Genomic DNA, 23,825 nt, shown 5'->3' with positions numbered 1-23,825 from the left:
ACGATTCGCTGCGGACGAATGCAAGCAGACTTCCAGAAACGGTGTAGGGAAAGTCCGTTGTCATGTAATACCTCGAAGAGGATGCGTCTGACTTCCTTTTCTGCCGCTCATGTTCCTCCTTGAGTTGTTTTGCAAAGTCTTTGAGAGTCTGGTCAACAGGCGCATCCGCCGGTATGGCTTTAACAAGCCTCCTTAAATCTAGCAGGACGGTCCAGTCTTCCTCGACGGGAATTACGACGCGGTTATTCTCCTCGAGAAATGTATCGATGTCGACTCCTCGGTCGCGGAGATATCGTTTCAAGGAGTCTTCGTCTTCGGGAGGTTGCGTGTCGGCGCCAACAGTGCTTTCTCTATCCGTAAGAGGATTGGTGAAGGAATCGGTAAGGGGTCCGGTGAGGCGGTCGGTGAGATCGTCGTCTTTGGTCTCAGTGAGACGATCAGTGAGGGAGTCGCTGTCCATGATGTCGAGAAGTTGACGAGCAACGATCAAGCGACATCACGGTAATCCTCTGTTCCAAGTTATGGCATCCCTGGCGGGCTGGTACCAGCACATTGGATTGTTGGTGGGTTGACCTTGCGACAGATGTCTGGCATGGAGATGTTGGGGAAATGTCAAACCACCCCTCCCTTAGGACCCTAGCCTCCTGAACCCCGGCCTGGAGAGCCTTCCTTTGACTTGAAATCGTTGGTCCAAGGCCTAGCTTAGTCAAGACAACCCCCTATTTGTCCTCAGCCTGGTATGACTCCCTGTCGTTCAACAGGCAGCAATTCTGGCAGCGTCTGCACATCCAATCGATTGATTATGTATATGCATGGCTTGCATAGGTATGGGATGGCCACCGACCTGACTGATGTGCTGGCATCGCTGCCATGTTGCAGTGCTTCACATAGGACCGCGAGGAACAAGATACAAAACCCAAGCCGGCATCCCGGTGGACAACGTCTTTTACCATGTTGTCCTCGTCTTCTTTGCCAGCCGACGGTTTCCTGCCGGATGATTCTAGATGGAGGAACTTCACATTCATTTGCTGCCAGCTTGCCTCAACCAGTCTCTCTGAGGTCTGTCAGACATTGTGCCGAGGGTACCACTAACGAAGAAAAGACTGAAGATGCTTTGTGGCCCAAAGTCTGAAATAGTTAGTCGTTCCGGACCGCGTATTTCCCGTCTGTGGTGGTGTCGACTCTGTTAAGAGCAGCTGTGGTTGGCGACCGAACCACACCTGGGGGCGTCACGAGGATCGCTGGTTTTCCGCACTGGGAAATGTACCTTCTCTTGTTTGAGACAACTCCGACTTCGACTCCTGGCGTCTTAGCCTCCTTAACTCTGAAGCCGCGGCACCGAGGGGTACCGAGTCAGAAACTCCCATCGGGTGGATCATCAATGCTGCCGGCCTGATTTATCTCTCCTCTGGTGAGCTGTGTGGTTTGGGATACTGATCATAGTGTGTGTGACACGGAGTTTATCCAGCTTGTAGGGGTCCTTGGGCTGATATAGGTGAATTGTTAAGGCATGTGCTTGTCTCCTGTCCGAATCAACGTAGACATAGACAGGCACATCAGTACTGGACATGCTCTAAGGCTCTTCGTCGGCGGGTCGGAGGCGCATCGCAACCGTTTCAAGCTGTTTCGTGATGGCAACCAGAAAGTCAGCACTGCCCCACCTCATCACATTGTCCAAGGCAATGAGAAAATCCAACACTCCGTCTCGAATGGCTGCGTGACAGGACTTGACAATGCTCATTTTGAACATGCGAACGTCCTCCTCCAAAGTGGTGTAATGAGCCCAGAGCTCATGAGACGGCCCTTCTGTGCAGATTGAGAACACCAGTGGCCTTTCTTGCCGAGATTGGTAGCAGGAGACGTGGAATCAGCAGAAACGGTGGAGGTGGCCGCCCGGGCTGCAATGTCTGCAAGATCATGTAGAATTTTCAGGGCTCCGGCGCCAGAAACAGCAGCTTGATTCTGCGCCTCGAAGATAGGCTTCCCGGTTGCGTACGACTTCCCCTCAACGATCAGAAATGGAAATCTCATCTGATATGCTCGTTGGGTGGGCTCCGAACACAAAAGTGGCTCCGGGGCGCTCAAGTGTCGATGTGTAGTTTGTTGCTGGAGCTTGTCTAGTACGTAATTGGCTCTGGTGTTACTGAGACCTTGTGACTTGAGCTTCTTGACCACAAAGATATCATCGAGGCCAATAGTGATGTCTGGACAAGGTGTTTTGACGAGGACGTCCTTGCTGGTATTGCCTGTAGACGGAGTTGGAGGCGGCGGCATTGTCTGAGGGTTAACATTAGCCTTTTGAAATATCAGACGTTGCTCCATGGACGAAACCTCCATCTCTTCCGGGTTGCCTTGGCCTATGGTACCGGCGGCAGAAGTACTGGGAGTTATGGGAGAGGCCCCTGCTTGCCGCTTCCTTGGTCGAACTGCGGAAGGCTCCTCATCACGCGGGGGTTCATCCATGAAATCCAAAACCATGGTGATCGGGCAGCGAGGTTTTAGGCATGGTCGCCAATCTGGAAGTCAATGTGAGCCAGTGATGGTGCCAGTGAGTGGACGAAAGTACCTGCTTTCCTCGCAAATATCAGGCTATCGCTATAACCCATGGCTGAAAGGGCGACATGGAGAAGCTCGACGCAGTCATCTTCTCCCACAGCTCTGTCAAGGACTTTTATGAATCCATCTCGGAAGTCACCAGCTATTGCAGATAGCTCTTCCTTTCTTTCCAGGGAGGATTCTGCGCCGATGATGGAATCAATTTGAATCTGAACTTCGCTCGGCGGTGGACGGGCTTCAATGTAAACCATTGCGGCCTTCAGTACAACAAAGCGGTACTGGGCTAAGATGCCGGAAGACGTGTGAGAGCGTCCCGACTCACTCTCTTGAGTCACGTCGGTCGCTGTGATCGTTGAATGTGAAGACGATGACCGCTTGCTGCCCCTTCCCCTTGAACGAGAGCTGTATTCAGAGTTCATGAAGCCAGTTCTCTTGGTGTGCTTCCGCAAGTTTTCTTTGCTCAGAATCTGTGGCACTGGGTCGGGATCGGTTCTCGCTCGCTTGTGTGAATGACCATGCTTGGTGTTACGCGACCGCTTCTGCCCTCTGGACCCAGGGAAGTCAGACTGGAGGTAGCCGAATGTAGGCGACTCTGAGGGAAATGCGGCAGATAGGCTTTGCTGAGGACAGCCGTCCTGTTCCAGTGGAGGTACTATGTTGTGATCCTCTATGCCGAGGAAAATCGCGTGTTAGCCACGAGTCTTTGTGTACGTAGAGAGGCACGAAAGTATGAAGGATAGGCTTACCCGTCGACCTCGAGGAATTGCGTCTGAAAGCCATTTATACCGAAATATAGCCACGAGGCTATATCAGCAGTGGTGCTATGCGAGGTTGGCGCCTGAAATCATGTCCAGCGCACCAACAGTGTCAGATTCAGACTGCACACAGGATTGGGGTGTGGAAGTGCCAGAGAGCGCAGGCCGAAACGCGACGACTCGAAATCGATTAGCCGCCGCTGGCTGGACGACCTGTTTGAACTGGACGTTCTTCGAGTCATCCGCCGCACATCCTGCATGAAGTTGTGCTCGAAGGGATGATGACCATGTTGACGCTGGCAGAGTACCTGGACGCTGCGTACCCGTTGAATTTGCGGAGTTGATATGCCATACGCAGCACTTGATGTACAAGATACACGGCCACTGCGGAGGCGGAGACATGACGTTCTAGTTGGAGGAGGCTTCGCTACAATTTCCCCTACTCCGCAGCAATATCATATTGCACTTCAGGCTCGAATACCTTGACGGAGAGTTGGAGGTAGGGTTCCGTACCTCCACTATCTCCACGTGACTTCCAGCACGTGACGGGCCGTTCTCGCACTTCTCCTGAAATCACGGCTGCAGATTTGCCTGTGGTTACAAGAGTTGATCTGCTCTATGCACGATGTTGGAGCAAAGGATCTCCGTCAACAATCTCTGCCAAAGTTCAGACCGGCAATGGCGGGACTTGGAGACCTCATGCAGTATTGGTTACAGATTTCTTCAGCAAAATTCCCGGCTCCTTGGCAAACGGAGTGGACTCGCGCGATTTCTCGACCGGGCCCTCTCCGGACCGGAGGTTCCACGTCGCTAATGACAGTCTTAGCGGTTATTAGAACCTTACGGTAGGTCTTCATATCAAATTTACCTCGTGCGTACCTTAGTCCGCACGGGGTGGGTTCAACCAGACCACCAGACAAAAGCTTGACGGAAAACCCTGCGGCGACATGTGCATCTTTCTTCAGAGCTACTGTCTGTCCACCAAGCTTGCAGGGGAAAGTGATGCTGTGGGTAGCATCCGGGAGAACATGCACGAGGGTGACGCGGACAGGCCCAACACTTGATGCGACGTCCGTAGGGGAAATGAAAGATCAAGGTACCTTATCGTTTCTCGTTCATATTTCCACAGGAGAGTGACCATGCGGGCTGGTGAGGAGCTTGTACACGACGGTGATGTCGGTCTAAAGTCCGGGTTTTAACACGTACGACACTCTTGAAGCCTGGGTTGACCCTGTTGGATGTCTTGTACTTGATTTCCATTATCGTCGTCTCTACCTGAACTTCGTGGTACACGACAGCCAACCTCGTCCCACCCCGTCCCGTCCCCTATCCCCTTACCCCTAATTTGAAGTCGTGCTCGTCCAAAAGTCCAACTGCAAGGAGCAAGTGTCTGAATGACTAGTTCTGTTTATGCTCTTGCCATACCACCATAAGGTGCATCTGGGACTATCTACGTACCTAGGTCTAGGTGTCTGAGGCCTAGGTCGTCATGGAAGAGAAAGCGCTCTTCGCAGACTACGAGGACCCTGCCTTCTCATCCGCTTCACATCGAGGGGCGTCCAAGCACTTCATCAGCAAGGCAGCATCGTCTCTCCAACCTTCAAATGCCTTGAAACTCAGCAAACGATTTGCCTACTGCTTCACCCCTCAAGCAGTACGGTCGTATTGCTTCGGCGACTCGGGCCCACCGCCCAAGAGGTTTCCCACCAGCTATCTCAGCGGTCTCCGAGGCCTGACGGCTCTCAAAGTATTTACCTTCCACTGGACATTTGCATTCAGTGATCTGGGCTACAAGCCGTACGGGACGACGGAGCGGTATACGTATTTCCTGGAGCTGCCCATCATTCGATACATCCACTCCGGGTTCACCGCACACATCTTCTTCGCCGTGGCCGGCTACTTGACGTCTCTACGGCTCTTCCAGATCCTCGACCGCCATGACCAGGCATCACAGACCAAAGCCTTTGTCAACATCTCCGGGGCGCTCTTCCGGCGAGCGTTTCGACTGTACCTGCCGACGTTCATCATCACGTTGCTGTTCACCCATTACATCCACTTCGGCTTCTACGAGCATAACCGCCCGTACCTCGACGACCATGAGAAACTGTTTCCCGGCGTCTGGCAGGAGCCCAAGCCGGAGCTGATGGCCAGCTACTACGCCCAACTGCGATACTGGGCCAGCGAGATGTTCCAACTGACCAACATCTTCCTGCCAACCACGGCATACTACCCCTTCATCGACCAGCACCTGTGGTCCATCCTGGCGGAGATGCGGGGCTCGCTGTGTCTGTATTTCGTCTTGATGGCCACGGCTCAGTGCCGGACCTACATCCGCCTGACCATGCTCTGCTGCATGACCGTCCTGTTCTTCCTCTGGAACCACTGGGAGGTGTGGATATACCTGCTCGGCGGGATCGTCGCCCAGATCAACATGATCATGGGCGACCCTGAGTCGGACAAGGACAAGAAATCCACCATGGGTGGTCTGCTGGCTCCGCCGTCACGGTCGCCGTCAACCCAGTTCATAGGCAGCAGCAGCGGCAAGTCGAGCTCGACCTCGAGCTCGGCATGGATCCAGATCACCCCGCCCACCACGCTGCGGGCGTATGTGCGCACATTCTGGTTTCTGGTCGCCTTCTATTTCCTGTCCTACCCGATCTGGGGCTGCGAGCCGACCGAAACGGCCATCGGGTACCAAACGCTCAACATGCTCATTCCGGAGTGGATGGAGCGGAAGGACAAGTTCTATCCCAACCTCGGCACGGCCTTGTTGCTTCTGCTCCTTGCCCGGTCGTACGACTCGACGTCCAATTGGCGGAGGCTGCTCAACAGCGATATTGCCCAGTACATGGGCAAGATCAGCTTCGGGTTATATCTCACCCATGGGCCCGTGTTGCATGCTGTCGGCTATATGATCCCGCAGTATATCTGGTGGGGGATGGGCGTCGAGGGTGTGGACACGACCAATACCGTCTGGTTCGTCGTCTTGTTCATTGGCTGGGCCATCAGCCTGACGCTGTGTCTGTGTGTGGCAGATGTGTGGACGCGAGAAGTCGAGGGCCGGTGCGTCAAGTTTGTCAAGAAGATCGAGGAACTGTGTTTCGTCAGGGTTTGAAGTCATCTTGATGGTGTGGATGACCTAGGACTCTTAGAGACCTAGGATGTTTTGGAACTTTGGGCAATCATGGCCCCATCATATCATGAATCTCGAGCGTTTCTTACATGAGGGAGCTACATCAGCTATCCTTCAGCGACAGTCATTACATATTGGAGTCAGACATAGGAGTCATACATTGAATATATCTTGCCGATGCCCAAGCCTAAGTGGGCCGGTGTGGCTCGACGTTGTTCAGACGTCATGGTAGCGAGAGCAAGACATCCAAGTGGAATGGAATGTCTAATACATATATGAACAGTACCTAGGTATTTAATGAACAGAATGAAATCGACTTCATGGTTCCAAGTCTCCGTCATGTACTGATTAAATGAAATTCAAGATGCTATATTAGAGTTTAAACAGATCCTACTAGTATTGAAGATTGTGTTCTAGAACACCCACAAGCCCGCTAAATGCATGAAAGGAACGCTGTTCCCACGCTCATATTGTGACATGGACCCAGTCAGCCGGAGTATTAGACTAAAAGGAATCCAATCCCAATAGCCACGACCTTCAGCAAAAAGAGTTGGATCCTGAGGCTGTCAGTCGCCGGTGCCCTCCCAGAAGGGCCGTGGCTGATGCCGAAACGACGACGACGTCCACGGCTGGCTTGACCATGCCGAGACGGTCTTGACCCAATCATCTCCGAGAGGAGGGCCGATGAGGGCGATGACAGGACTGTAGGAGATTCGGACACCGCAACGCCGCCGCGCTGGATCTGGCCCATCAGAAAGGGGTCGGCGGCATCTGTCGCCAGATGTCAAAAGACCGAGCCGAGCAATCATCCGAACCGATCAGCATATCCTGCTCAGGACGACGGCGACCAAAGAATAAGTACTATGGTGGGCTGCTGATGGAGAGAGAGAGGACCGGCAAGGCGGATCCACGCCTCTGATTGCCTTGACCCACTCAACCGACCATTGGCTCCGGAATGGGTGTCTTGCACCGGGATGGAATTTCCGGTATGCCGAATCTCTAGCAGACGTGATGGGCGCCCGGTGTGGACCGTTGTGCTAGCGGACCGGCCTTGTGTCACGGGACTCTATCACGGCTGTCCGGCTACTAATCTGCGGCCCGGAATTGTGAAGGTCAAGAATGTTTCTGGCAGGACCAGACAGCGACGGAGTTGCTTGACCGGTGTCTAGATCAGACCAGATCACGGACGTCCGGTGGGACATGCCACTGACACCAGTAGCAATTGTCGGTCGATCATGTCCACTGAGTGGCAAGCTTGACTTCTTCGATGATTCCCTTCAGAGCAGGCACATCCTCGGTTTTCCAGATACACGCATTGTCCAGACGGTCCCAGTTCTCCTGGAGAACCTTTTTGAGGCTTTCGTCCTGGACGGCCTTGATGGACTCCTGCCCGACCTTGACCAGGTTGTGGCATTCACGGGCGGCGTTCCAGAACTCCTCCACCTGAGGTGGATAGTAGGAGTCGTTGTAGGCGATCTGCATATCTGCGTCCTGACCGGTTTCGGACTTCTCGAGCCATTCCAGCATATGTTCGGGTCGCTTGACGTCGGAATAGAAATGCACAAACATGGTGCCAGGCACCACCTCCTCGTGTCTTGCATTGAAGAACGGCCGGGGCACCCATAGGACGTTGCGTTGAAACTCGGCCGAGCAGAGTGTCAGATCGAGCGCTCTCTGGTCGTAGGCATGTTTCAAGTCTTCGTCGGGCTTCCAGATGGGATATCCGAACGCCTTGGTCAAGATCGTGACCGACCGGGGATGGACGCGGGTGAAGAAAATGCCGGTATTCATGCCCCATTTGTCATGGGCAATCACGACATTGGTGTCGTCGAAGGTAGCATCAGCCTTGTCCGGCAAAAAGACCTCCAGCGGGATTTCGCGATTGATGGCCACGCTGTCGGCGTCGAACCACATGAGCCATTCCAGGCGTTGGTCTTCGGGTTTCGATAGTTCTTGGATCAGCAGCGAAATCAGGTACAGAGTCTTGCTCCAATAGCCTTCGGCGATCTCTCTGCGTAGAACGAACAATGGGTAGTTGTGCCGGGCGGCATGGCGCGCGTGAGACTGGATTGCTCGATCATAGACCGAGGTGTCGTCGCCATAAGCCATGCTGACCAAGCCGATGCGAGGTTGTTCACCACCATTGGGACCGGCTGGGTGCATCTCGTCTGGCAGTTTGTACGAATAGGACTCGAGCTGCTTGATCGATTCTGAGCCTGGTCTGAGAGTCCGAATCTTGTCCAATGGAGTGATGAAGAAGAGCACAATGAAGGCAATGGCGACGATGACCCACATTCGATAGCTGGGTCTTCGTCCGCCGTTTGGCGACCATTCTTTGTAGGCCATATTGAGTTGTGTTGTTAGAAGTTCAAGAGTTGGGTCTGCCAGGAGAAGTTGACGAGAGCTGGAACAATCCCCAGCTGGCGAGACACCAAAATATCAAAAAGGGTGGCTGATGGGCTGACGAGTTGGATTGACAGAGACGCCGTAAATGTATTTCAATGGCACGGACAATTACCACAGAACACGATAATGGATCAATGTGGCGTCGATCAGAAATGGCGACAAGATCTTTGCTGTGCCATGAAAACTGCTAAGCGGCGTGTCCGAGATTCCTCTTGGTGGTGGTGATTGCAAGTCGCATCTAATCAGTCAGCCAATTCATCTGACTGTGTAGTATGGAGACGATAAGAACAATGAATGGCAAACACAGCTGCAATCATTCGAGGGGTGAGCACCGGAGTGTGATTGCTGCCAATCCATGCCTAAATCATGCTGGCAACGATATTCGGTGGCGTCGATAATGGCGGACAATGAATGCAGAGATGGGACCAGGATCGGCGTCGCGTCCAGAGTACCTGCATTAGAGACGAGACGAGACGAAGACCGGCGAGCAGGGATTGCATACCCATCCATACCCATGTCCATGTTCCTGGGTTCTTAGACGCCTCCACTCCGGCCCGGATTGCTGCAGGGGAATGAGATAAGAATAAGAAAGAACAAGGATATACAGAACAGAAAAGATGAACCCCGGTCTCTCATGCTGCGTTCCGGCCGCCAATGCACCAATGTCTTAGATCAGCAACCAGTCGGAGATGATCCATCAGCCTTTTGCAACCTAAACCCCCCAACTTGAACCTCTATCTGTCCGTACAGGTATCGTATCTCTCGAATGCAACCGCCGTCCCCTTTCCCGCCTCTCTCCAGACTCTAACGGAGATGCAGCCAGCCCTGTTCAGAATGCATGGTTATTGAGTCTCGATACACTACACTCCGTAGCGTAACGCCATGCAAGCAGAGCCTCGCAGAAAACGACGTTACTGACTGATGCATATGTGCGAGTCTACAGTCAGAACTGCATCCCCGTATGTACCTAGCCCATGCTTGTCTGACATGTTATGTAGCTACCTATGCTTGTCTGAGTCCTGCTGCAGCCAATTCAATAGTCTATCCAGAGATACTTTGGGCAACACGACTTCAAGTTGTTGAGTCGAGTCCAGGCCTGCATCTCAAGAAATCTGCCATCGTTCCCCAACAGACCAACCCTGGGTTGTGTTGTATCCGTGGTTGTGATTGATTGTCCGCCCATCTATCTTTCGACGCAGAGGCAGACAGGCACACGACCATCTCCAAGCGACGTTCATTCGCTTCTGAGGAAGTCTCCGGAGTCCGCTTCAGCGCTGGTCTCTTTTCCGCCCCAGAGGCAAACGCGACCGGTCCTCATCTCGCCCGTTGGGAGTTAGGGCATTCTGCATTTCCGGCCTTCCTGGCTACCGGACTGAACCAGGGACTGCGCGTCAGGACCAACACGGGCCGGACTTTTGGCGACCTTCTCGATCCGGTTGACGACAATACGTATAGCGCTTTGACTGGGAGGACGACGTTGACGACATTGACTACGGCGGCGACAACGGAATACTGACGACGACGGCGGGGACGTCGACGGTGATATTGACTGCTCACTCGACGATATCCCCCAAATGTGACAGCAATGCCCGCCAGTTCCTTGAGGAGGTTCATCCCTCTCGCCGCAATATTCCTGATCATCGGCTATTTCACATATATCTATGACGACCAGGTCTGGTCTCTTCCACATTTCAGCAGCAGTCTAGGAGGACTGGGTGCGACCGCAACAGCGAGTGCCAAACCTGTCAGTACCGGCAGTGGTCGGTTCCAACCGTTGCCATCACCAAATACTCCGCAACAAGTGCCATCGAAAGGCGACTCGAAAGCATCTCCCCCGAAAGAACCATCACAGATTCAGCCTCTCCCTCCCTCGAAAGACAACAACAACCCCCAACCTCTTCCTCCTTCGAATGGAGTCTCAACCGCCCCCGCAAAACCGCCCAGCGTATATCGCGAAGTGTTCTCCGTGTCGCGCCGAAAGGGGAACTATTTCGAAATCGAATTCCCGGGCTTCAAGGTCTTCAACCCCAACATCCTCCCACACCCGAGCAAACCCGACACCTGGGTCGTCGTGGCCCAGAAAGAACGCGGCGGCTCTCACGACGACTTCGAAGCGATCGAGTTGGTCTGTGAAGCGGTGTTCAATGACGAAGACGATACCTTGACGTGTTCGACCCCGCCGCAGACGTTACCGGTCAAACCTACCAAAGGGGGACTCTGCAAGGGCGAGCTGGAATGGTTTAATGGCGTGTCTGGCCCGCATGACGCGAGGGTGTTTTATGGGCCAAAGGTGCCGTATATCATATATGGGTCGCGGTCGGGGTATACATGTTTTGGACAGTGGATTCAGGATTTCAGAGGGCTTGTTCGAGAGAAGGGGACGGACAAAATCGAAGCCGTCGACAAAGCAAAGGAGAACGAGAAGGACAAGCCTCAAGAAGACAAGAAGGTAGAAGACAAGCCTCAAGACAAGAATCCAGACAACATGCCTCAAGACACCAAGCAACAACCGCCCAAAGAAAAAGACGTGTCCAACACCAACATCGACCCCATCAAAAGATCTCCAGCATCGGTCCTCTTCTCCGCCGGAACCGAGCTCCATCGCCCCGGCCCATTCGGCGAATTCGAAAAGAACTGGTTCGTCTTCTGGGACCGACACGGCCAAATGTACGCACACTACGACCTCGCTCCGCGCCGCAGTTTCGCCCAACTCGACAACGACGGCGCCGTGATCGGGGAGGACATGAGTGTGTTGGCGATTGAGTCTGATGAGGCATGTATGGCGAAGTATATGCCGAAAGTGTCTAGCGGCGACGGCGGCGGCGACGTAGTCGACGCAGTCGGTGCAGTCGGTGCAGTCGGTGCTGAAGGAAAAGGAAAAGGACAAGGCACAAGTACTTCCACCACAAAATCCTCCCTCCACCAAGCCACAAACTCTCTCTCCATCACGCTCTGCGCGCGCGCCGACCCAGCCTGCAAGCCCACCGAGGAAAACACTTTTATCATGGCCATCTTCCAGCAGAAATTCTACTACGCGTACCACAACGTCTATCGGCCGTACGTGGTGCTGTTGCGGTCGTCGGCGCCGTTTGCGGTGCATGCCATTTCGCAGAAACCGATGTGGTTCCATGGACATAAGAAGATGGCGGACAAACATGCTGCAGCAGAGAAAACAAAAACAACAACAAGAAGGAGGGGGTTGGAAGAGCGCGATGCTGCTGCTGTTGCCGAAGATCAAACTCAAAGTAAAGATAAACCCCATGAACAACATCAAGATCAAGATCAAGATGGCGAATTGCCGGAAAATCAGGCGGAAATGTTCTTCGTGACTAGTATTGCTTGGAAGACGAACGGTCAGACATATCATGGATATATCGATGATGTGATGTTTGTGACGTTTGGTATTGAGGATAATAGGGCTGGGGCGATTGATGTGCGTGCTGGAGATTTGTTGAAGGATTTGGGGGTTTGTGGGTTATGATTCTATTCGTGATGGTGGTGGTGGTGGTGGTAGAAGAGGCAGCGGTATTCTGTTCCTCTGACTGAGGTTTGAACGAGATGGAACCAGGACTGTAGATTACATGTAACGGATTGAGTGCCAAAACATATCCAAGGCACCTTAGAGGTTGTACTATGCATATGCATATTGAAACTCATATTGACATCGGAGCTGGAACTGATACTGGTAGTGATCTTTGTGTTGACATTGGCTTTGATCGTGACATCGACACTTGACATTGACACTCGACCACCGCAGAATCTGTGTAGCATATATGTAGCATATAACATTTGCAACCATTTGACTTGTGCGACGTTATTGCCTACGCTGTAGGCTGGATACCTACTATATGCTGTATCGCCGTGTTGTACATGAAACTCCAAACCCAGACACCGATCGCTGTCTTCGGACAATCCTTTGCAATGCACCGGTCTAAACTCCGCAACACCAGTCTCCCGTGTGATCCTAGAACCCCTCTCACGTACAAGCCAAGCGCGTTTTTTCAACTGGCTCGGCCGGCGACGAGCTGATATTGTTCAAGGCAACTCATCTTGTAGATAGGAGATCCAGGTCGTTTGCGGCGCCAAAAAAGGGTGGCACTTCGACTTTGCTGTCCTGGGAGCACAAGATCCGCCAGGTCTGCTCATATCGCCGTGCAGCTGCTGTTCCTGGTGATGAATGTCCCTGTACGATGGCGCGGACCATCTCTTCGTAGTTGTCCGCCGAGCATCGCTGTCATCCCTGGAACTCGCATATCTTGTTGGCACATGGTCAAAATGCCATCCGTAGACTAAGAGCCGCTCAAAGACCAACAATCCGACCTGTCCGAACGGTGATAGGAAGGAAACGAAATATGTCTTTTGACAAGTCGATATTGGGGTGGAGTTGACTTGACCCGTCTCAGGAACAATCCCTGCCATCCTTGCAAGTTGCAACTTTGCACCTTCGCATGAGCCGGCCCTTCATGGTCGAACACGGGCATCCTGTCGTTGTCCAAGGTCTTTCCTATTTGATGTCCGCACAAAAGCCCAGATCCTGCAACAAGTCACTCGCCACGACATCAATAGCCCCCGGCCTCGAGTCTTCAATGCCGAAACCAAGGAACAGAATATCGTCGATGTATCCATGATACTTCTGTCCATGAGACCTCCACGTGAGACTGCGCACGTAGAACATCTCGGAATGGTTCTCGGGCAAGTCAGTCCGATCTTCCCAATGAACATTGCCGCTATACTTGGAGAATTTCGACCTCCCAGCAATCCAGAGCGGTTTGGTGGAGATGGCATGGACGGCGAAGGGCGCGGCCCGCTGGAACAGCATGACATAGGGCTCATAGATGCTGTGGCCGTCAAAGGCGGTTTTATAGTGAAACAAGGTCAGAACAAACGTGTTTTGATCCGTAGGCTTGCATTTCGGGTCTGCGCGGCGACACAGCGTGATGGCCAACGAGTTGGTTGATTGCTGGATTGCCGACTTCTCCAAGACGGCCGCGGGCATGTATCGCGCCAGACACTTGTCGTCGGTATCGGCAGCGAGAGGAGCCAGGTCTGGTCCGATGGAACCGTCAAGGTCGACTTTCGCAAAGACGCGCTTGGGGACCAGGTCGCTCTGCAGGTAGATGTCCCCCGCCATGTCCCAGAAGACGAAGAAGTTCTTCTCGATGCCCTTGAAGGGCGGCGGGCGTTGCAGCTCGGTCGGTTTGATAAAGTCTTTGGCGAGCACGGCTTCGATGCGGTAGTCATCTAGGAGCATGCGGAAGTCTTGGAGCCACATGCCTAGACAGGTATATTGGGAATGCGAGCCGTACAGAATATATGGCGCCACGGGACCGTAGAAGAGCCGGGCGTCTCGTGGGCCATGTTCGAAGTTGTAGTGGCCCAATTCATCCTGGCAGGTTCCCTTGGTAGACTCCAGCATCAAGGGAGTGGGTTCGGCCATGCATGTCAGCACGTCGTTGAGGAAGCCCGCGTTGCAGATGAGTTGGGAGGAGAAATCCTCGGGAGCCTTGCTGGGGACCTTTTGCACCAGGACGATCCAGGCTTCGAATTTGGTGGGATGCGGAATGATGTTGGGATTGGAGCCTGTGCCCCCACCAAGGAAGATGGGAAAGTAGTTGCCGCTGACGGTCGAGTTGGAATAGATGATGCGATATGCTTCCTTGTCGATGACGGGTTGGCCATCGTCGTCAATTGTGAGTAGATGGGATGGGGGGAGAATATCGACATTAGAGATGACAGTCGTGGCAAGTCCCTCAGGCGTTTGTTCCGTGAGGACAATGTCGTCGGTTGGGGTTTTTGCTTTTGCTTCTGCTTCTGCTTCTGCTGGAGGGGTGGGTTCGGGGCGATGTCGACTTGAATGCGAGAACAGAAAGGCGAGGACAAATAAGGGCACGACAATGGCGAACAGTGATCTCGAGGCTCGAACCATCGTGACAGGAGGGGCCGTGGAGTCGGCGAGTCGATGTAAAACGATGGAGCGTGCCGACGAGAGTATATGATCGCCGACAAGATGCTATGCCACGGGTGGTAGAGTCAAAGTCTTGGATGCTATCGTCACGGGTGTAGAGTCAACGTCTTGAAGACGGGGCTCGACTCTGTCTGTCTCGCCCGATAGATTCCAGCTTGGTGAGAGTCCGTTATCGCAGACGAGCAGACGAGCAGAGCAGACCGACGACTTCGACGGTGGAGCGAGAGACGTGGAGGCGCAAGTGAGCAGCGAGATGGTCGTGACCAGTGGCCAAGTATCTTAGTGCTGCAGTGGGAAGTGCAGTGGTAACACGACTGAGCGGCGGCTCCTCAGGCCAAGTATGTAGGTGCTGGAGCCCACTGCATCAAATGCAGGTACCGAACTCAGCTCGTATTTGCTGCAGGGGTTCAGCTTCAGGTCCAGCTTCAGCCTTCAGGGCCATTCCATTCATCAGGGGCGGGCACTTCATAGCAATCATCCCCTTTTGTGTAAATTGGACTCCAGCCAGCCAAACAGCCAGCAAGTCGGCCAGACCTAGATTGGTGTCTGGTTGGTGTGGTTGTCAATTGTACTGTTTGGGATCACCTACAATGAGTGACCGACAATTGGCCGTCCTTTTCCACCTCCAAATCGAGGAAACAGAAGCGGAAAAGGGACGTGCGTTTTCCAGGGCTAGAAACACAACCGGAATCTGTCATCCCAGCTGGCCGGGTTGAACGCCGAACGGGTAACACGTGTGGAAAGCAGTGAAAAAGTCAATTCGGGGCGCAAGGTGGTGCGTGCGGTGTTGTGCCTTGTGTAGGACGGGACGGGGACGAGGACGAGGACGGGAGAGAGGACTCAGCTACGCCATGATGAAATAACTGCGCTGCCATGAAAAGGACAAATGAACAAATGGAGGTGCCAGTCCGGAGTGTGGGTGGATATCCTGCTATGGTGGGCTTGCGACGGCCGGGGGACACAGAGGTTCCTTTGTGAGTTGCTGTCCAGTGTCCACAGGTGTCCACAAGTGAGGGAAATGGGAAACCCAGGGAGCTGGGATGAAAGATTGACAGATCTGCCTCTGTAACTCTGTGGAAAAGCGACGTGGGCGCTCGGATGGGGATTCACTTCTGTTTTCGGCCCAGTCGGATTTCGAATCCTGTCCATCCACCGAATCATCAGCCCGGCTGAGCCGCCCGGTGGATGGATTTATTGTTTTTTTTTAGCGATCAGCTTTGTCGTCGTACAGAGTCTGCCAGCTGGGAGAGAATGATGCCATTCATCATCAATTGTCTCTCTCTCTCTCTCCTGTCGATACTTTCCTTTCTTCCCCTGCATGTCCGGACCGGGTGGAGAAGTTGAGGTCAAGGTCAAGGTCAAGGGCAGGGATACAAAGAGTCGCGAGACAGCGTCGACGCCAATGCAACCCAACCTTTTAACCCAATGAACCCCAACTGTCTCTCTGTAGAGTCTGTACATCCTGGCTGTAGACGCCGGCCAGAGGAAGAAAACGCATTTCCCATTCGTTCGGTTGTGGACCTCTTGACTTGCTGACTTCTTGCTCGATCCCCTTTTCGAGCCGCATCTTCTCCAAAGGCGCAGGCACAAGGCACAGCATCCCTCGACAATCGACAATCCTCAATCGTCACCAGCGACTTTTTGCGTTTCGAGCGCTGCTTTCTGTTTGCTGTTTGTTGTTTTGTGTTTTGTGTTTCTCCGTGCCGTGTTGCATCAGCCGTCTCTCAGGCGTCTTACGGTTCTGCGTCCCAACGAAAAGCGGGTGTACGCCGTCCATGATCGACAGCATTTCCACCACGTCCATCACCATCTGCCGATGCATCCATGATACGTACCGTCAGTCCACTTCTGATCCTAAATCCTCTTCTCGCACAAGGCCTTAAGCTCCAGACGGAGTAACTAATAAACGCTACGAGCGACAACTCTAAACCCCAAGGTAGTAGTCAAATGTTCGATTGCAATCAAACATGCCACTCTGCATATCGACATGCATGCATGTTCACCAACTCCAACGCTTGAACGCTTGCATGCTGAGTGAAGTATGAGTGAGCGAGCATCCTGCCTACGCTGCAACCCATCTGCCTGTATTCTACATCCACATTCTGGTCCGGTCAGGTCCTTGTGAGGTCACTGTTGAAATCTGGTCAGACTATTTCCCAATATCCTCGCGCACTCTTATCAGTGCTGCGACCCCGGTTGTTGTATACTCCACCTTGTCTCCCCCACTGCCCAATCACGCCGGAGGTTGGTAAACGAAAATCAACAAGCGGTTGAGTAGTGAAACAGGCCATGCGCGACCGTGTCGAACATCCTAGTATTGTAACGCGAGCCCTGCAAGACTCATGCAAAGATGCGTTGTCGACCACTGGAAATGAGATTGGCTCTCGGCTGGCTATCGGTCATCGCCACAGAAGGCAGACGCATGTGAGGTTTCCACGGTTGATTCTCAGCAGCTGCTTGTGAATGTTGACTGTTGACTCCCGACTCTGGTTTCGGTCGCCGGAAGGTCCCAGGCGTAGAAACCCAACTCAGCACGCTGTGTCCACTCGGTATTGAGCACCCATAGACCCGTCGTGAACACCAGCCAAAGCTCACGCCGCATAACTCATGCCCTCGGTTGTTGAGGCATAGACCATAGACTCCGAGCCATAGTAGTTGAGACCAAGTCCAGTTCCACCAGTTGCATTTCCCCCAGCAATCGTAGGGTGCTGGCTAGCCGGAGTGGCTCCAGCCCCAGTCGTCCACACCGGTCGCTGCTCGGCCGGCGGTTGGTCTTGTAGATTGACGGGCGATAATGGCCAGACCTCATCAACCGCGGCGACCAAGTCGAACATCTGAGGAGACCCCACTGAACCTGGGCTGACCGCGTTGAACGACATCCATGCCTTTGAGCCTGCCGATGTCGTCCGGTCCGCTTCGGGGCTTTGCATGCCAGACGGATGTGGTTGTGGATGTGGATGCGGCTGCGACTGTGACTGTAGGTGGGAATGATTCAACGCTGGTGCGTTCGCATTGATGGCCTGAAGCTGTAATGCCAGGCAGCCCAGTACGCTCTCTCCGTAAATGCGGGCCACATGCTTGCTATCAAGACCCAACTCGACCATGAGTTCGGCCAGGGAGCGGACGACGTTGAGATGGCCAGGGTTGACCAGATTCACATCACGCAGTAGTCGATGCGCACCCAGCACGTAGGAACATCCCAAAGCCAGCATGCCAAAGGTGTCTTCGGGCCGAAACCGCACCAGTGACTTGGACAGCGGTCGTAGATCCAAGAAAAGCCGACCGGACTGAGAAGCCCTCTCGATCGATTTGCTGATCAGGCTGAGACTGAGGAGGGGTGACGATCTCGCCGAAGTAGATGACTGATATAGCTTGCTCACATATACGCTGACGCAGAAGCGAGAGAAGCAGTATTGGAACTCCAGAGAATGGAGCTGGTCGGATCGTGTCTGTTCCGGTGTAAACCATGTGCGGCGCCAGGTCTCCAGCGACTCATCCATGTTCTTGAGCACGGCCAGGGTCGACTCGACCTCCATACCATTGGGCATTGAACACCACCACTCGTTGTGGCTAGGTTGCGACCATATCAGACACAAGTCCGCCTGTGCGAGGATATGGCGGACTTGATCGTCGCCGGCGTAAGTTCGGAGAAGACGCGTGCATGAGCGGATGGCCGAGTCCGGTTGCACACGTGGAGGACTGCGGGCCAACAGCGAACGGAAATGACTCACTCCAAACAGCCAGAGCGAAAAGAGATATTTCCGGAATGCAAAAGTCTGGCGGATGTCCGCGCCATCGCGATTTCGTTCCTGGAACATAGCAAGCTCTTCCGCCGCCTTGTGTAGTGAACATTGTCGAGCCAGGGTGTCCAAGGGGACTCTTAATGTATCATAGTTCAAGATGGGATCGAACTCGCCGGTCTCCTCCTGAGACACAATGTCCAGGGGTAAAGCCCAGTTGTATAGCACGGCAAAGGCCTGTAAAGTAGTCCACCGCGTGTCATCGTCACAATAACGTGGCAAGGGCTTCAGAATGGCGAGAATGTCGGGAAGAAGCATCCTGCGGATTGCTTTGCATCCAGGTACATACCTCGCGGCGACGTAGACCATGGTGCAAGCGAGTAAGCGTTTCTTCTTCTTCACCATGGTCCCATAATCCCCGACGTCGTCTTCGGTCAGCAGGGGGATATGGATGAGCAGGTTCCCGATGAAGAAGCGGCACAAGTGGTTCATCTCTTCGTCGGTGGGCAAGTTCGGGTTCTGTGATTGTCCAACGTCGTGTCCGAGACCGTAGTCATCGTGGGTGGTCAGCTTCGTCGAGGTTGGACGAGACTGCAGCGCAGGGGTGTCGCCAATGCCATTGGGACTCCGCGGAGGCGATGCGATTGCGGATGCGACAGCAGGTGTTGGCGCATGGTTCAAGGCCGGATGGGACCAGAGCGTATCGTGCCCTGGGAGGGTCGGCAATGGTATTGATGTCGAGGGCTCATAAAACTCCGCTGAGCTTTGGTAGGGCGTTTTGAAGGATTGCGATGGTGAGACTGGCACTAACCGCCATGCTGTAGGTCGCGTGGCCGATGGAGGCGTGTTGTTGATATGTGAGGTTGCCGTGAAGGCATCTTGGAGAGTGTTGTTCAGGTCTGTCGTCCGATATCCCACGGCTGGCGATGGTGTCTGTGCGTCTGTCTGTGCGTATGTGTAGGGAGAAAGCGGCCTCTGTTGGTTATTGGGCGTCGCAAAGACACATCTTCGTTTAGTATTCTGGCATCGCATGCAAGGCTGGCCTGGTGTCCAAATGCATTTCATCTAGAGGCGTCAGGTCACAAATGTCTGATGTGTCCATGATCTGGAACTACCCACTTTGAGGCGTCGACAGCCAACACAAGCCGTCTTGGACAAGGTGCCTACACGGCTTTTGGAGACGCGAGGCGCCTCCATGGTGATGGGCTCACTAGACCACTCTGCAGAGAGGTTTGAGCAGAGGAGAGGTTCGTTGGTGGTTGGGGTCTAGCCCGAAATGTCGGCGTCCGAGTTGTGACACGACGTGATGGACCATGTATGTCAGGCCTTAGCGAGGCATGACCACTCTGCAGAAAGGTTTGAGCAGAGGAGAGGTTCGTTGGTGGTTGGGGTCTAGCCCGAAATGTCGGCGTCCGAGTTGTGACACGACGTGATGGACCATGTATGTCAGGCCTTAGCGAGGCATGCTGTGTTGTGTCAGGGACCAGTCGATTGATTGAGTGCGACGTTGTACATTATTTGGGTCTGATCAGTCAGTGATGTTCCCAAGTCTACATATGTGTGGGCGACGGTGTACTGGCAAAAACGGGGGTGATCAGCATCATTGGGAGAATGTTGAGGTGGATGTAGCCACGATGTTTGTGACAGGGGTGCCACGCTCTCGGCAGGAATATCACCTCGTTTGTTCATCCCCGACCGCCAGGCGATGAGCTCTGCCGGTGGCCGCCGCGGGTTGTGGCTGTATGGGAAGCTTCAGCCATCATTCGCTATGCGGGCATCAATTGCCAGAGCGGCAGGTCAAGCCCAAGCCCCATGAAACGTGGAAAGGATCAGCCAGGAACCAGAGGTTGATCGACAAATCTCTGTAGCATTAACTGGTTGGCGGCAAGCCACCGAAAGCCAATGTAGGCCAATCGTACACTGCCAGGGGTGATAGGAGCCGAGGCGCGGGATGATGGGCTAAGGAGGTCTCCTTTTGGTCACAGTCCGATAAAGGAGCTGCCCCTGGTGGCCGTGGCAGTGGAGTTGAGATCTTGACCGGACGGGGCCCCAAGAACTTTTCCGGGCGATTTTTCGGGGACGTGATTGAATTGTAGGGCTGCGAAGGGCTTGTGCCGGACACATGGCAACCCAGGAGAGCGGTTGACAGGTGCACAGACTATAGAGTAGAGGCTGAGATGCTAGTGGGAAGAAGAGTGGACAATGGTCAGAGAGGACCGTGCGGAGTTCGGGATTCAGCGGCTCGGCAGCAGCAGCTCGAAGTGGGTGAGCGAGTGAGTGGATGATCGAGTTGGTGAGTTGATGGCCTGATGGAGAAAAAAACATACTACAGAGTATTCTTCCAGAACAAAAACCTTTGGAGCAGAATGGAGAAAATTGATCAGTGAAGATTGAAGATTGAGGATTGATCCCATGACGTCAAACGACCGGCGTTTCGCACGGTTTGGGAAAGAGCAATCATTTCAGCTGCAAAGCCACTTGAAGGAAAGAGGAGAGGCAAGTGCGTGGTTTACGTGATACTACCTAGTATAGTATTAGAGTAGTACGCAGGTAGTTGCTGTCAATGTGGATAGCACAAGGTGGAATACGATTCTGAAAATATGTGACGAAAAAAGCCACACTGCTTGTCTTGATACTCGAATTTCTCGGCCAAAAAAAAGGGGGGACGCAAACGATGAAGTCTAAGGTACTCAGACAGCACAGCAGCAACATTCAAGTTCAATTAACCGGAGAGTATCTACTACAAGGTACTACTAGTAGTTGCAGAACATGTTCTCTTTACAGAAAAATTGTCATTGAATCTCCAGATCTACTCTGTAGCAATCAATATGACCCCTTGGAGGTCGAAAACTTCCAACGCTTCCACATCAACCTCTATCACGATGACGAGGTGTCGAAGAATCAACATGTCTCTTGTCGATACCATCACATAACGCCCCGTGCTTGAGATATCGTCCCCCGAAAGCGCCCTCTTCAAGTTGCTGCTGTTTGCATGCCGCGCCACAAAGTCTTCAATCCTGTTGTATTCCGTTGCGCCTGCCCGAGATTCTTCAATAATGTAACAAGTAAAATATCTCTATGATCAAACTCCTATACCTGACCGCTGTCTTGCATCTGCTTCATGTGCCCCGTCATACCCAGATGTCTGCTCCTTTGTTCTCATCTTTGACTTCGGGCTTGGGTTCAGGCTTCGCCTCAGGCTTGGGTTCAGCTTTGGCCTCCTTAACCTCCAACTTGACATCAGGCTTCTCTTGCGCATCTTTGTCTTGAGGTTTGGCCTCGAGCTTCGCATCTGGTTTGGCTTCAGCCTTGACTTCAGGCTTTGCTTCTGGTTTCGCCTCAGGTTTCGCTTCAGGCTTTGCTTCAGGCTTTGCTTCAGGTTTCGGCACCGGTTTCGCCTCAGGTTTCGCCACTGGCTTAGGGGCCGGCATTTCTAATTCAGCCTCCGGATCACCCTCGTAAGCTTCCGGTTCCCCTTGATACCAGCCCTCTGGCGCATCCGCGAACGGCGCCTGGACCGGCACAGCTCCCTCAGGTTGCTGAGCGGCGCCCTGGCCGCCCAAGGGGGCTTCATCCTCAGGATTTGGGTTGTTGGCATCCTCCAACTCCTTCATGGCAATCAGCTTCACCTGCTCCTGCGCCGGCAGCGAGTCGAAGAACTTGGTGTTGGCGTCCCACAACTTGATGCATTCCGGGTTCCAGTTACATTTCTCCACCTCGCCGTACACCGGATGCTTGTAGCGAGGATGGCTGGTGGGCCACGACGACGCGTGGAAGTGATGTTTGATCAGCGCGCCTTTCCCGCCGTGATTGCCCGAGTCTGAATGGCCCGTGCCAGCTGCAAACGCCTCGACGGTGAGCACCAGAACGCGTCCAACCACTTTCGACTCCAGGATGTTGTGGAAGTGATCCCACGTGGTCGGCTCGCCGCGGATGCTCGAGATTTCAGCCAAGATGGCCTCCGTGAACGCCGAAGGCCCAGTGCCGCTGATGACCTCATCAAAGTCCAGTTGCAGCTCCGAGATCGTTTTGCCTTGCTTCTTCGCCATTTCGTTGAGCCAGGCCAGGATGCCGTCGATCAGCCTCATCATCACGGGCAGTCGCGGCTTGCAGATGAAGGTCCACTGCACGAACGACCGCGATTTCGATCCGAGCACAGGGTGGTCCAAGAAGCCGGGTTCGTCCGTCTCGACCCCAATCACCATGTCAATGTCCCTCTCGTCGAACCGATCCGGGATGAAGAGCTCGAGAGGCTTGAGAGCTTCCACGTCGATGTCCGCGTAGACACCGCCCTCCGCTGTAGTACTCACGTTAGCCACAGAATGCGCACGAATGAGAGCTTGAAGAGGGCAAACACGTACCATACATGACCAGATATCGCAGCAGATCGGATTTGATGATCTTGTCGTTGAGTGACCGGTAGGTGTGCACAATGTCCGGCCGATTGAGGACCTGCGGGCCATAGTGGTGTTCCACATAGCCCATCGCATTATCATCCGTGAGGACCTCATATCGGTACCCCGGGTTCTTGACCGTCCACGTCTTCGCTCGGTCTATGTCCCTCTGGTCGAACGCAAGAGGGCCGACCTTCCACGACTGCCAAATCTTCCGAGGGAATCGGCCGACCACCGACGGCGCTGATTCGGCCGAGCCGCCAGTAACGGCATTGCGGTACAGGAGCAGGACGACGCAGGCGATGCATAAGGGGATGATCCTGCGGAGTTGCTTGCCCACGAAGCCCTCGGAGGCCTGCCGCGAGGGTTGGAACTTCATGACCAACGGCGATGGTGAAAGTAGTCTCTCACAAACAACCAGACGCTTGTCGTCTTGCGAAGCTCATGGAGCGAGGGAACGACAGTGAAAAGGCACCTAATTCTGACAGAAGACAAGTGACAAGTGTTGGTGTGCGATTGTTCTTTTGAGACAGGTCCCTGACAGTGACACGATCCCACCACGGTACTGGACCCAGCCAGATCTGGAGCCTCCAATCTATCGCGTGGAGGGGGTTATCGATTGTGGTAGGGTTATCCACCGGGACCCAGCAGAGAGATTTCCGAATATGGATCCCTTTTGTTTGGCATCCAGGTCCAGTTCAGCCCGAGTCCGAACCATTGACCACCAAACAGCAAATTCGGGGCTGATCGGCCACAGTCTCGACCTCTCCAGCGTCAATAGAAGAGTTGCGGCGTGCTGAACATTCATCCGCTTTTGGAAGCGCCCCCGAAGATGTGCAATGCACCATTGCTGCATGTCTGGGCCAGAATGGGCAG

At 53.7% G+C, this 23,825-nt stretch overlaps 7 protein-coding genes across 7 annotated transcripts; 2 read left to right on the top strand and 5 right to left on the bottom strand.

The window, feature by feature from the left end:
* Nucleotides 1–1,737: 1,737 nt before the first annotated feature.
* Nucleotides 1,738–2,478, bottom strand: A1O1_07952 (uncharacterized protein; the record flags this gene model as incomplete). Its single annotated transcript, XM_007728818.1, has 1 exon — nt 1,738–2,478. The coding sequence occupies one exon, from the start codon at nt 2,476–2,478 to the stop codon at nt 1,738–1,740; it is 741 nt and encodes a 246-aa protein (XP_007727008.1).
* Nucleotides 2,479–4,800: 2,322 nt separating this feature from the next.
* Nucleotides 4,801–6,426, top strand: A1O1_07951 (uncharacterized protein; the record flags this gene model as incomplete). Its single annotated transcript, XM_007728817.1, has 1 exon — nt 4,801–6,426. The coding sequence occupies one exon, from the start codon at nt 4,801–4,803 to the stop codon at nt 6,424–6,426; it is 1,626 nt and encodes a 541-aa protein (XP_007727007.1).
* Nucleotides 6,427–7,677: 1,251 nt separating this feature from the next.
* A1O1_07950 (uncharacterized protein) lies at nt 7,678–8,790 on the bottom strand (the record flags this gene model as incomplete). The annotated part of the gene is made up of 1 exon (XM_007728816.1): nt 7,678–8,790. One exon carries the CDS (start codon nt 8,788–8,790, stop codon nt 7,678–7,680), a length of 1,113 nt encoding a protein of 370 aa, XP_007727006.1.
* Nucleotides 8,791–10,435: 1,645 nt separating this feature from the next.
* A1O1_07949 (uncharacterized protein) lies at nt 10,436–12,331 on the top strand (the record flags this gene model as incomplete). Its single annotated transcript, XM_007728815.1, has 4 exons — nt 10,436–11,215; nt 11,354–11,652; nt 11,746–12,073; nt 12,161–12,331. The coding sequence occupies 4 exons, from the start codon at nt 10,436–10,438 to the stop codon at nt 12,329–12,331; spliced, it is 1,578 nt and encodes a 525-aa protein (XP_007727005.1).
* A 1,023-nt stretch (nt 12,332–13,354) lies between these two features.
* On the bottom strand, nt 13,355–14,776 carry A1O1_07948 (uncharacterized protein; the record flags this gene model as incomplete). Its single annotated transcript, XM_007728814.1, has 1 exon — nt 13,355–14,776. One exon carries the CDS (start codon nt 14,774–14,776, stop codon nt 13,355–13,357), a length of 1,422 nt encoding a protein of 473 aa, XP_007727004.1.
* A 2,630-nt stretch (nt 14,777–17,406) lies between these two features.
* A1O1_07947 (uncharacterized protein) lies at nt 17,407–19,587 on the bottom strand (the record flags this gene model as incomplete). The annotated part of the gene is made up of 1 exon (XM_007728813.1): nt 17,407–19,587. The coding sequence occupies one exon, from the start codon at nt 19,585–19,587 to the stop codon at nt 17,407–17,409; it is 2,181 nt and encodes a 726-aa protein (XP_007727003.1).
* Nucleotides 19,588–21,686: 2,099 nt separating this feature from the next.
* A1O1_07946 (uncharacterized protein) lies at nt 21,687–23,328 on the bottom strand (the record flags this gene model as incomplete). The annotated part of the gene is made up of 2 exons (XM_007728812.1): nt 21,687–22,852; nt 22,917–23,328. 2 exons carry the CDS (start codon nt 23,326–23,328, stop codon nt 21,687–21,689), a joined length of 1,578 nt encoding a protein of 525 aa, XP_007727002.1.
* Between the last annotated feature and the right edge of the window lie 497 nt (nt 23,329–23,825).

The sequence above is a fragment of the Capronia coronata genome (genome assembly GCF_000585585.1).
Source record: "Capronia coronata CBS 617.96 chromosome Unknown acBCG-supercont1.7, whole genome shotgun sequence".
NCBI classification, from domain to species: domain Eukaryota; kingdom Fungi; phylum Ascomycota; class Eurotiomycetes; order Chaetothyriales; family Herpotrichiellaceae; genus Capronia; species Capronia coronata.
Note: the sequence above shows the minus strand (reverse complement) of the source record. Positions and strands in the feature narration are given on the sequence as shown.